Here is a 12,765-nt window from a genome sequence, read left to right on the forward strand (position 1 = left end):
TATTCCTTTTGTCTTAGACAAGTCACTTAAACTGAACTCCAATTTCTCGATTTGTAAAATGGGGATAATGCCTCAGGATACCATTATGAAGCCCAAATGACACAAATAAATAAGTCAGCAGTGACAAAGTATTTTATGACAAGTACCGTCTTTCATTAGTTCATTTTTGGGAGAAAAAAAAAAGACATCCCATCTGCTACACATCTGTCCAAAAGTTTTACATATTTACAAATAATTACTGTACATGTTTGTCATGCCATATCCAGTTTTGCTGCAGTAATACATAATATCTTGTATCGAGATAATTCAGCAATCAAGTTAACAACAATTCAGGAAATTCATAAGGGACTAGGTTTCATTATACATAATCTGTATTAAAATTGTAAGTGTCATCATCTTCTTGCATCATCTTATCCACATGAAAAGACTTTTCTTTTGCTCCAGCACCAAACTCTTTACCTTCATAAAGAGAGAGAACACCATGGTGAAAATGTCTACCAAATCCTGGTATTCCAAAATGTAGGACCCATTAGCTCTCGACATACCTGGTTGGAGCTCTTCTTCCATTGGTTCTTCAACTTTAAATCTTTTGGCTCCTAACCTGCTCCTTTCCTGTGAGGAAATACATAGTAAAGGTTCAATTGATCCTTCTCAGTGGAGCTTGTAATACTGGGAAGGGGAGAAATTTTAAAAAGATTAAGATGATTATGACTCCAGAAAGGCACTTTGTTCAAAAGGTTAGAGAGAAGTTTGAGGTACACAAGTTTTAGACAGAAATATGATTGAGAATTTCAATTATCTAGACATCACCTAGAGTAGAATTTTTCTACCTAGAGTAGAACAGCTAATAATTATTTGATCTGTCTGTATAATTTCCACAATTCAAAAAGTTAAGTGGAGGAAACTCAATGAATCAACAAGTGGTAAAACTGTCCCCAAAGTAAACGCCAACTTTGCTGCCAGAACAAGTGTTGTTTAAAAAGGTGACAGCCTAGCTGGAGGCAGTCCTCCTACCTCTCCAGCGATGGTGCCATGTCTTAAGAGAGTGTTGACAGTAAGAGACCAACCAGAAAAGGGAAAGACCTTGAGATCACGGCTTTAGGAACTGGGAGGCTTGGTCTGACAAAGTTAAGGCTTGCTTAGGGAACACCCAAACAGCTATATTCAAGTATTTCTTCTAAAAGAAATGGAGAAACAGAAGCAAGAACCATCTCCAAAAGAAGATAGGCCACCTTGGAAAAAAGTATCGGGGTATGGAGGTCTTTGAGTAATGATTTGATGATCTCAGTATAGTACATCATATTGAGAGTAAACTAAAAATCAAAAGTTTTTGCAGTCTGGTGAAGGCTGAGGTGAGGACCCCTTTTCAGAATACCTTTGTTGCCTATGCTTATTAAGTTAACAAAACGTTCAATTTCAGTTATAGATCAGAAAAATATTTTTTCCCCTCATCCAAGTTCATGGATGCCCTGAGATGTATCCAAATACCCTAGGCTAAAAACTCCTAAACTAGATAGCTTCTTCTGGTACTCTATAATCTAGTTTCTTCATTTTGCAAATGGAAGGGACCAAGGGCTCTTATTTGGGTGTCCCAGTGGATAAGTGGCAAAGACAAATCTTCCCATCACTGCCCACAGCTACAATATCTTTCATGCATCTTCTCTCATTCCATGTAAGATACATAACAAAGCTAGATTCCCTTTTCTTTGGAATCTTAAAATTCCAAAGGTGACATTGAAGGATCTTAGAAATACTTGAGTGGGTTTCTACTGATTGCTTAAAACCTGAAGGACTTCTAAAACCAATCTTACATCAACATTTTCATCATCCCTGTCCTCATCCTCTTCCTCTTCACATAGAAAATCCTCCTCCTCTTCCTGTCTCAGAGATTCCTCAGGCAGGTCCCTCTCTTCTGTTATACCATCAGTCAGACCGGAACATTCAAATAGCAGGCTACTTGACAACCTGGGACACCTGATGGCTAGGAAAAGAAATCTAATTAATCTTTAACAGATTAGCATGAAATCTAAAAACAAAACAAAACAAAAACACAAGAAAACATAGGTTCTTACTAACCTTTAATGGCATCCAGGTTGTGTTTTTCTAGCTCCTCTAGATTAAGACCCTGCTGCATATCTCCTATAATACTCTCAGTAAGATGCGGAGAAAGAGTCAATGATGGAGGAGCCTGACAATAGTAACTCATTTTGGGGCTAGTATGGAAAAAAAGATTAAAAATTAATAGCTAATCCAATACAACACTAAAAATATTTTCAATAGTGGGAATAAAGCCTTTACCCAGTCCAATGAGACCAGAACAGTTTAGCCGCCTCCTCCACTTTGGGTAGGCCACCTTTCTGCACCATCCCTTTCTTCTGTGCTAGCAGAGTCAGGAATTCTTGAGAATCTCTATAGCTTGGGATGTTGTATCGTAACATTAGCTGAAACAAGAAAGTGAGTCATCTCTATCTGATTCAGCTTAAGTTTTGTCAAGTTATATGGTGGCAATGTTGTTAAAACCAACCAAGTACAATATCATTAGATATGCAGGTATGCAAGACAAAAGGAAATGACTGGATAGGAACTGCACTATCTGGTTACACAGGACTGTCAAACAGCCCTGTTATTCATTTCCTTACAAATGAAGAGAGCCTTTTCAGTGTCAGGAGAAAAAAAACAACAAAATTACTGAATAAATTCTCATCTAGTAAACAAACCAACTCTGTCTTCAATCAAGTGGTTCCAAGAACATCTATCTCCGGCTGCATTATATTACTATTCAAGAACTCTGAATAAAAGCAGAGCCTCATGAAGATGCAAGAAAAACTGGAAAAGCCTCTATTACCTGCTGTTTGTTACAGTGTTCCACGACTGCAGTTACTGAATCAAGCAGTTCTCTTTTGTCAGCATTTGTGGCACTTCTCAAAGCAAGAGCAACTGCAGAGTTAGAAGGAGATGCAATAACACTTGGACTATCCAGCATGGTGATCCTCTTGTCAAGATGGACAGTTTGCATACATCTAAAGAAGAACATCAATGGGCAAAAACTTTAAAACCTTCAAAGAATTAAGAGATAAAGAGAAGCTAAGCAAACATGAAGCTCAGGGTTGGATTGAATAAGTTCAACACAGAACATCAGATCCAGTCTGTCATCACATGCTTCATGTGTGGATGACATTTGAAACCCATAAATATTTTCACACAGAAAACGAAACCTCATTTATAGGGAAAATATAGCATGCCTTCTGGTGTTTCTGTAACCAGAAAAACTGACAAAGGAGTACAGGTTCTCCCAAAGCCATGAGGAAATCTCCCTTTAACTAAAACTCTGGAATGAAAAATTGGGACGCCCTTAATCATGTCCAGTTTAAAAGAACACACCAAAAAAGCTGCAACTTCGTGGAAAATCCCCAGTATCTCTCACGCTCTTCAGACACTTACCTTGTAAGACCCATGGCTGGTCCAGTAGGACACACATATGCTTGTTTTAAACTATTGATTAGGCTGCTTTTGCCCACATTTGGGAAACCTTCAAATGGAAAGAAACATAAACATGTCATTATTTACCATGTAAATAACTAATCGGAAATTCTGCATTTGTGTACAAAATACTCACACTGACTAAAACATCTTCTGAAGTATGAAATAAAACTGGACATTTTGATGGCTACCTGGAGAATCCCGTTCAGAGTGAGATCAGAGTTGGATCTCTTATCTTCACTTTAACAGTAAGATCACTTTTATCTTCATTTCTCACTCAAACAATGGGCAGGACAGATACTCATTGACCCAAATATTCTAACACTAGTCTTAAAGCCCAAAGGAGCAGCAGTACTTTTTGTGGTAGCAAAGAACATGAATATAATGGAATATAATGGAATAGATGAAAACAGAAGCATAGAAAGATTTACATGAGTGAGGTAAGAACTAGAAAACAAAATACACAATGACTACAACGTCAATGGAAAGAACCACAAAAACAATCAAAATGCTGCAAAATTACTAAGAGAAGAAGAAATAAAAACCCCATCCCAACTCCTCTGTAGAGGTAGAGGATCCAGAGGGGCAGCAGTAATTGATTTTTAAAAAATAAGGCAGATTAAGTCAATTTCCATTATTAAGGTTTTTTTTGAGGTACCAAATGGGTTTGGTTTTTCAAACTAAACAAGGAATGTTACACGAAACTACTAATTCACATCTACACTGTGAATGTTAACTTTCCAAGTATTTCCCCCTACCCCCAGCCTTTGTTTTTTTAAAAGCAAAATATTTGGTTTTTTTCCTTAATTGATATTAATTTCCATGGAAAAGTTGCAAGTTATAATTACATAAACTCACCAATCACACCAACTTGAATAGCCTTTTTTTGAGTCTTGCAAAAATTACTGAGGAGTGTCAAAAGGCTATTTCCACCCAAGCACGTGCCATGCCTGCTGAGGTCCAGCTTCTTCTTCCCTGGCTTCAAAGTTCAAACAAGTTAGTTACCTTCTTGAGTTGTTAAATCTCTCTAGTCTAGAATGGTAAACATTCTAGGCAAGGAAAAAAAAGATACCTAGACATAAAAGTGATGCAGTGGACAGAACACTAGGTCTAGAGCCAGGCAGCTCTGCATACAAAATCAGCCTCAGACACCTGCTAGCTGTGTGACCCTGAGTAAGTCACTTAGCTTCCTCAACTGTGAAATTGGGATAACAGAACCAACCCACCAAGTGGTTGGGAGGATCAAATATTTGTACATTTAACTTGTTTCCTCAGTACTTAGCACAGTAATAGGCATTTAAAGGACTTTAGCAGTGTCTGCCACACAGAAGGCACTTAATTCTCCAACACATGATACACACACCACTCCCTCTCCACCTCAAAATAATACACTGAAGAATTGAACAACCTATCTCAATTAGGTTCAAGAACTTGACAGTTTTGGACAGAAATCAGAATTTCTCTAATCTTCATTTCTTTGGGTGAAATCAGAGTTGGATCTTGTAATCTTCACAATTCCATCAAGTTTTCAATGTTCATCACATTTCAACCCAAACAACAATTAAGGCAGAGAACTGAAGATCTTCCCAACATTACAAAAAGGTACCCTTACCATTTTTATCTTTTCTTTTCCAAATGCTGAGGCTCTAAAAACAACTGTTGGGAATTCCTTCTTTAAACAATGGACCCATTTATTCAAGTTTTCCTTTGGCACCAGATCTGTAAGCGGTAAGAAAATTTACTCGCTAAAATTTGGGAGCTGTCAAGACATATGTTTGCCATGAGATTTATTACCCTTACCTAGATTCTGACCTTGGTACCATCCTTAGATAATGATTTTAGGCCTTTACTCCTAAGAATAATTTAAGACCTGTGTCCCAGGTTAATTTGGGTTAAAAGTGTCAGATACCTGATTTTCTAAAAAAAAAATTTAGTAGTTTTTTTCTTTTTTAAAATGTATTTACTTTTAGTTTACAAAATTCAATTCCATAATCCCTTGAGCTCCAAATGTTCTACCCCGTCCCGGCCATGGCAGCCACTTAGTGATTTCTAAGAAGTATTTTGGTTGAAGTTTGTCCAAGCTCTTAGACAATTTTCAACACCAAGAAGACATGGAGAATTCACATACCATCCACAACCATTTACTGAGCTCTACTAAAATGCAATCTAAGTGATAAGGATAAAATAGGTGCAGGTTATCCCTGACCTGGACAATCTATCTAGTCAAGAAAATTACCTCTACAGAGGAAAAAATAAATAAATCAGGTTAACATATACTTAGAATACAAAGTCTGTAAGCATCATCATGCCAAAAACTAAACACTACCAGGATGTTGGGTGGTATCATCTTTGGAAACTAGAAAGAATGAACATTTGCCTAGGCTGAAGTCAGAGTTGGAATATAGTCTTCAATGATATTTCAGACTGTGTTTTCTCCTCATACTTCACATCTAGAAGATATAAAGGTCATTTTTAACGAGCAAATCTATGGCTTACCTGTTTTATTCAAGACAAGCAATAGTTTTTTGTTTCCTCCAGTCTTCATAATGACTTGTTCCACTTGGGGACATCTACAACCTAAGGGATCTCTCGCATCCAAAACTTCCAGCAAAACATCTGAGGCCTCAATCACCTACAGGAACAAAGACTAGAAATACACAAATGCCTGGAGGGCAATACACTCAAACCTTATTTTCAACAGCACCACCCCCAGTTCCTTTACCAGTCTAGTCACCTTCCTTCAGTCGATCTAGTTTGACAAATGTTCTTATTAAAATGAGATACCAGAAGCAAATAATAGACCAACTGTAGAAATATAGCCAGACCTTTCCATTCATGTGATTATGGCCTAAAATCACATCATTTTTTGACTGCCACATCAGACTTCTAATGCATTCTGAGTTTAAAAAGTATACTTCAACTAAAAAAAAATGGGTTCTAAAGAAATTAGCTATAATATGCTTAATAGAGAGCTGCTCTTCTAACCTTTTCTCTCTAAATTACAACAGCATTTTCAGTTTTCTCAATTTTCCATCCCTTACTGACTTAACTCTCCATATAAGATGACTCTAATTGGGTAGGTGAAGAATTTATTCATACCATAAATATTTGGATATCCCATCAGTTATGAACGCTTTTCACCTCTTTCCCATGCCACAGAAGCCAGTAAAAATATTATCTTTTTAAATATCAGTCAAGAAAACAGCTACTCAATTAGGAAAACCTAGAAATAGGAAGATTCTCAAGTACTGAAGGGTTTTTCCTCCTGATCTTGATGGAAAGTAAAGAACAAAGAAATTATAAAGCTACCTACATGGTGGGTAACTTAGAAAGGAAAAAATAAATTTACTTCCTTTACTTAACCTCTATAAAGGTCAAGAGGAACAAATATCAGCCCCATTTTATGAATCAAGGAAACAGGCACAAGAAAGGAGTATGCCTCTCTAGTCTTTTAAGTATAGGCAAGTTGAAAGCCCCTTCTAGTTACATGTATGATTCTATGAACCTTTAAAAGTCACTTTTAATGTAATGATTAGGAGGGAAAACTGGCCCCTGCTGGGAAAAATACCTTTTGAAGTTCTCTACAAAATGTTTTCTTTGAACCTTGCTTGACTGTCCTGCAAGATAGCTTTGCTTTTCTTCTCACAAATTCCTAAATGACAAAGAGAAAAACAGGATAAAAATCAGAATTTTGAACAATTATACAGGAAAAAAAAAACCAAAATGAAAAGGCTGATCATTTTTACTCCTGCATGTTACTATTCTTCTAATAACGTCATGGTGAACCCTGTATGAAGTATCGATATGGAATCTCAGTGAGCATTCTCTCCAACAGTCCAAAAGGCCATCAATCCTTGTCTCATGTGATTCTTTCTCACCATGTTCTCCTACAGACCCTCTGCTGAAGCCGCCTAGGTTAGTCCACATTACACAACTACTACTTAATCCTTGCTCTTGCTAATCAGCCCATATTCTTCTCTAATCATGTTATTTCCTAATGGTTTCTCATATCACTTCTGATACACAAGATGATGAAAAACAGGTTGCAGCTTATTTACCTTCACCATATCTCCACTGCCCTCTTATAGCTAATCAACAAGCATTTATAAAAACATCTATTACATTCCAGGCACTGAGATACAAAGGGAGCTCATAGACAATTTCAATTCTCTGGATGCTGTGGTATTAAAATTTGCTACTGGAAAACCACCTAAAAGATGGGTTTTTGTTGTAGGGATCAACTTAGAACTGTTGTATAATTTGCCAAATGTTATATGGCTCATTTCTAGTTTTTAATTCTGGGCTTACCATAATGTTCTAAATAATAAAAAATAATAAATCCTCATATTTATCTAGAGCCTCATATCTGGCAAAGTACACTTCATACATACATTATCACATTTGATCTTAACAACCCTGAGGTAAGTGCTATCATAACCTCCATTTTACAGACTGAGAAAACTAAGGCTCAGAGAAAGGACTTCCCATGAGTCACACAGTTATAAATCGAGACTGAGGTGGGATTCCTTAACTATATGTCCAGTATTTCATCCCTGAAGCTTCTAACATATATAAATGTATTAAAACTTCATAGGACAGGGGCGGCCAGGTGGCTCAGTGAGTAAGAGCACCAGCCCCAGTGTCAGGATGACCTGGGATCGAATCCGGGCTCTGATACTTAGTACCACACCCAGAAATAACTGGCCATGTAACCTTGAGCAAGTTACTTAACCCCAATTGCTTTAAAATTAAAAAAAAAAAAACTTCATAGGAGAAAAAAAAAAGAAAAAAAAAACCAGCAATCGTCTGGCCACCCAATTATATGTCAGAGTACAGAAAGCAGGCATTTTCCATGGGGACTGTTAGGCTAACTTCTGATCAATTGTTGAGCTCACCAAGGAGACCTTACATTGTTCTGATGCCTGATCACAATATCAGGAAAAAAACACTATAATCTGGAAGACCTTACCATCTAGGTTCAGGGACTCTTGACCTGGGAGGTCTAGAGACAACCTGCAAGGAGTCCATGAATATTAATGAAAAAAAAAATTGTATCTTTATTTTGATATAATTGGCTTCCTTTGTAAGCCTGTATATTTTATGCATTTAAAGACATTTATCTTACAAGGGTCCTTACATAAAATGTCAAAAAGGTCTGACCCCCCCAAAAAAACACAAAAATCTCTAATGCACAGGAAATCCTTCTTCCATCTGGTCCCTCTGTAAGACCATCTTTCCTGACAATGGTAACCACCTTTGGTGAAAATAGATGCATCTTTATTTTGTGATCAGCATTAATGATCAACTGAGTTATCTCTTATCTTTCAAGGAAATATATTTGTTCTTCACCTATGCAGGAAAGTCTCCTTACTGGAAAATAGAAATTACACTAAGGCTTTGTACTACTCAGTCAACTAGATGCCTACACATACTTTGTTGTAGGAAAGGAAAGGGTTTAAACATCTATATAACACCTACTATGTGCCAAGAACTTGTACAGGTATCACATTTGATCTTCACAACCCTGGGAGGTCGGTGCTATTGTATTCCTTTTTACAGATTTGCTCAGGGTTACACACCTAGGAAATTTCTGAGATGAGATCTGAATTCAGGTCTTTCTGACTCCAGGTCCAGTGCTCTATCCACTCTGCCAACTAACTGCTTTTAGAAATGTTTGTGAAAACCAATTTGATCTTATTTTCATCAAAAGTATCCTCAATGCATGTATAAAGAAAGCATTCCCATAAAGATGTGAAAGCAGTTGAATCAGTAGTTCATAGGATATAGCTGGAGGAGACCTCAGAAGCCATCTGATTTAACCCTTTCATTTTATGGATAAAGAAGCTGGAGCCCAGGAAAATCAAGTGAATTCATTTGTTTCACAGCTAATGGAAGAAACAGAATTTGAACCAGATCCTGACTGTCCAGAATCAACTTTCTTTTTAGTAGGCCAGGATTTCTTATCATTTCACTATGATACCAACTATCCAGCCCAAATGCTTAATCACTTTTCCCCCATTTACGTATTTTTTTTTTTTATTAAGCAATCAGAGTTAAGTAACTTGCTCAAGGTTACAGGGCCAGTTATTTCTGGGTGTGGTGCTGAGTGTCTGAGCCCGGGATTCGATCTCCAGGTCATCCCAACACTGGAGCTGGTGCTCTTACTCGCTGAGCCACCTGGCCGCCCACTTTTCCCCCATTTACAAACACTTTTTATTATTAGGAATGAAAAAGGTTTAAGGGAGTTGCAAGTTCAAAATGAAAAGTTACAAATTACATATTGCACATTGTCATCTTGCATTTCATCTTTGTGGTTTCAATTTAAAAAACATTTATAAGACCCCTGTTATATGCAAAGCACCATGCCAGTCTGGGTAAGGAGGACGACAAAAATAAGAAACTCTCTGTCCTCAAACTCTATCTGAAGAGGAGAAATAATGCGTATACCCACCACCTAGAAGGTGAAGGAGTGCTGTCAGCCCAAATCCAACTCTCTCCCCTCAAAAATAAAGCCAGCCCTACCTTTTCTGGTGGTTCTGTCTTTGATGAAGTAACATTATCTTCATCCCGTTTTCGTTTCTGTCCTTGTTCCTTATGTTTGTTAAGTTTCTGCTTCTGTTTTAGTTCTTCAAGCTGTTCTCTCAGGTCAAAAAAAAATAAAATAAAATTTAGGATCATTAACCTTATTCTCATTACTTCTTTTAAAAAAGAATGTCTATTCCAATCTTCATAAGAATAAAGCCTCTCAAAAGTGAGCAAAGCCCCACCTCCTCCTGACTTGAGTCTTACCTGCTGCTTTCTTTGCTCAGCTTCCCGAAGAATGGCCTCTTTGAAGGGGGCACTGTTGGGCACACCAGGATCTTTCTTTGGCTTTTTGCGACCACGTTTCTTGGCTTCCTTCCTCACTTTTCGGTAATGCGCCCGTACCTATGTTAATAAAGCCATTTAGTTTGGTTTAAAAATTTCCAGTTATAGCTTTCTAATAAAAATAATTTTAAAATCATATCACTAAGCTCCAAGTCATATTCCAAACACAACTGGACTTTGAAGGTATTCACTGAACTCTTACTAAGGCAACAAGTTTAAAGTGTCTGAAGATAGGAGAAGCCTCATTAACATCTAGCTTTCACATATAAAACCTGGTCAGACAGCATCACTGCCATTCCCAATGTACACACTGGACCAACAAAGCTTTTTCTCACATCAGAAATTATATAATTATATTTCTCCCCTCCCCACGAGAATATTTGCCAATAGGAATTTATGCCTATAAGCTTTTTTTTAATCCAGTACCTAGTTCAAATGGCCTGCCAAGAGCACTTTCTGTGGATAATTACAAGCCCATTAGTTGCTCAGCTGTTGTAGATTAAAGAAGTTCTGCCTAAATACATCTCCAAAAGCTTATGCAGAAGACCCACCTTTTTCTGGATTTTAAACCGCTTATGACATGTCATTCGCTTACTTGCTTTTTTTAATTCTAGGAACAAAAAATAATTCATAATAAGGTCAGAACTAGGGCTCTTAAAGGTCTATCCCCTCCTCTTTTATGTATCACAGGCACTAGGGGACATGGAGCCAGCAATTATAACAAAGACATAAAGCCCGTGTCCTTCCTGACCACCTTATATGGCTACGAGGAAAAGACCTCGAAGCACTAATTTATAATTCTGAGAAATCTGTTTTCAATTAGGGAGACCCTAAACCCAGACAAACTAGACTAATTTCCACTTTCCCACCCCTACGCCTTCCCTCACGCAGTCTTTCTCATCTATAATTCGATCAACTCTAACCTCCTCCCAATCCTTCAAGAGCCCTGATTAAGCCATTCTTCGTCCCAAATAAAAACGAATAGCTCGGGTGACTCCACGGCACTTTACACTCCACTTATTCTAATTCTCATTCTACTCATCTGCCGATGTCCCATACCGGTGGCTTGTGGGCTTACAAACTTATTTCTGCACAAGCAGCACGCAGTACTGAAAACGAGCATTAGTCCAGAGAGGACGGACGAGGGCTCTGTGACCACGTCGGATGTTCCTTCCCCATTAACAGAGGTAAAATCATGGTAGCGCTGCCGTCTTGGCAGGACTGCCCCGGTGCCTAACGCACCATCCGCTGCCAAGGCTGCTACAGCTGCGCAGTCTAACCCCCCCCCCTCTCCCCAGGCCTTGGGCCGCAGCCGGCCCGGAGCCCGCCCGTCAGGCCCACCTCCTTGCTGTCCGCGCTTTGTCTAAAGCCACACACCGGGGAAAAGGCGGAGAGCCGGATTCGAGCCCGGGCTTAGCCGGCCTCCCGCTCCACGGCCTTCTCCAGCACCCCCAACCTCCGAGGCCCAAGGCCGCCCGAGTCCCGCGCTCTGCCCAGCCCGCTCCCCGCACCCTCCACCTCCCACCCCGGGCTCCAGAGGAACAAGTACCGCCGCAGGCTACAGGGGCCAGATGTCGAACAAGAAGGCGGACGTTCGAGGCCCAAGAACTCTCGCCACCACGAGAACCAACACTTACTAGGCCGCTTCATGGTGGCGGAGGAGAAAGCAGCTCCCACGTCCGGCCGACTCGGACGCCACGTGCAGACTGAAGCGCTGAGCCGTCACGACGTGAAGACGCTGCCGTAAAGCGCGCCTGTGCCTGAGCCTCCTGCCCCGCCCCGCCCCGCCCCGCCCCGCGCCAGAACCTGGCTGGGCTCGCGCTCGCTCCTTCTCGGAGCCGCTCGCGCCCCCGCGCCCTTCTCTCCCTCTTGCTCGGCCCTGCCCCCCTCATCCCAGGGCGCGCGCACGCGCACGGTCGCGCGGGGCCGGTCTCGCTTGGCGGCCGTGAGGCTGGGTTTGCGGCGGCGGCGGCGGCGGCACCAGGAGCGGAATCGGACCTGAGCCGAGAGGGTCTGAGAGCAAGAGCGGGCCGAGCAGCGGCAGCGCCAGCCTTAGCCGTGGCGGCCACAGGACGGGGCGCGGCGCCGGCGGTCGGGGACCGCGGCAGGGGCTGCAGGCGGCGGAGCAGCTGGGTAAGGCCGGAGCTCCGGGGAAGCGGCGGCAGCCGAGGAGGCCGCGGCCGCCGAGGCCGGGTCCTCTCGGACGGGGGCCCCTTTGTGTGGCGGCCCCGGGGACAGAGAGCCCTCCCGGCCCCCGGGAGCCGGGCCGAAGCCGGGGAGCCCCTTGCCGCCCGCCCGCTTCCCTCGTCCTCCAAGGCCCCCCGCCGAGGACGGGGCCCCCATCCCCCACTCCCCCCCACTGAGATCGGGGGGTCTCTCCCCTATTCAAGAGGGCCCCCTTCCCGCCTCCCCGCCGAC

The 12,765-nt window shown here is 41.1% G+C and overlaps 2 protein-coding genes and 4 non-coding genes across 54 annotated transcripts in view; 1 reads left to right on the top strand and 5 right to left on the bottom strand.

The window, feature by feature from the left end:
* Positions 1–131: 131 nt before the first annotated feature.
* GNL3 (G protein nucleolar 3) lies at positions 132–12,116 on the bottom strand. The gene is made up of 15 exons (XM_069095492.1): positions 11,985–12,116; positions 10,899–10,957; positions 10,270–10,407; positions 10,003–10,113; positions 7,049–7,132; positions 5,977–6,112; positions 5,093–5,199; positions 4,339–4,459; positions 3,442–3,529; positions 2,846–3,020; positions 2,299–2,441; positions 2,077–2,213; positions 1,812–1,981; positions 546–612; positions 132–459 (listed from the first exon to the last, which is right to left on the bottom strand). Exons 1-15 carry the CDS (start codon positions 11,995–11,997, stop codon positions 359–361), a joined length of 1,650 nt encoding a protein of 549 aa, XP_068951593.1. The 5' UTR covers positions 11,998–12,116; the 3' UTR covers positions 132–358.
* On the bottom strand, positions 3,092–3,168 carry LOC138167190 (small nucleolar RNA SNORD69). The gene has a single exon (XR_011169818.1). It is a non-coding gene; the product is annotated as a small nucleolar RNA SNORD69 (small nucleolar RNA).
* LOC138167189 (small nucleolar RNA SNORD19) lies at positions 3,684–3,755 on the bottom strand. The gene has a single exon (XR_011169817.1). It is a non-coding gene; the product is annotated as a small nucleolar RNA SNORD19 (small nucleolar RNA).
* On the bottom strand, positions 4,956–5,035 carry LOC138167191 (small nucleolar RNA SNORD19B). Its single transcript, XR_011169819.1, has one exon. It is a non-coding gene; the product is annotated as a small nucleolar RNA SNORD19B (small nucleolar RNA).
* Positions 5,856–5,926, bottom strand: LOC138167188 (small nucleolar RNA SNORD19). Its single transcript, XR_011169816.1, has one exon. It is a non-coding gene; the product is annotated as a small nucleolar RNA SNORD19 (small nucleolar RNA).
* Positions 12,117–12,266: 150 nt separating the features above from the next.
* The window catches only part of PBRM1 (polybromo 1), a 120,547-nt gene continuing 120,048 nt past the window's right edge, over positions 12,267–12,765 (top strand). For 39 of the 49 annotated variants that reach the window (XM_069095495.1, XM_069095516.1, XM_069095518.1 and 36 more), the window contains exon 1: positions 12,268–12,480. The gene's annotated coding sequence lies outside the window, so the exon portion shown is untranslated. Of the gene's footprint in view, positions 12,481–12,765 lie in introns of all 49 variants that reach the window. The other 10 variants (XM_069095541.1, XM_069095542.1, XM_069095537.1 and 7 more) reach the window with 2 other exon arrangements.

Source organism: Petaurus breviceps, unplaced genomic scaffold (assembly GCF_028583685.1).
Source record: "Petaurus breviceps papuanus isolate PSGF00001 unplaced genomic scaffold, PetGlider_PUasm1.0 227, whole genome shotgun sequence".
NCBI lineage: Eukaryota > Metazoa > Chordata > Mammalia > Diprotodontia > Petauridae > Petaurus > Petaurus breviceps.

Bases quoted from the DNA above. Each gene is read 5' to 3' on its own strand.
- GNL3 (XM_069095492.1), bottom strand. The intron at 10,114-10,269 runs GTAAGACTCAAG...CTGAGAGAACAG, and splicing joins CTGAGCAAAGAAAGCAGCAG to CTTGAAGAACTAAAACAGAA. The intron at 1,982-2,076 runs GTTAGTAAGAAC...TTCTTTTCCTAG, and splicing joins CAACCTGGATGCCATTAAAG to CCATCAGGTGTCCCAGGTTG.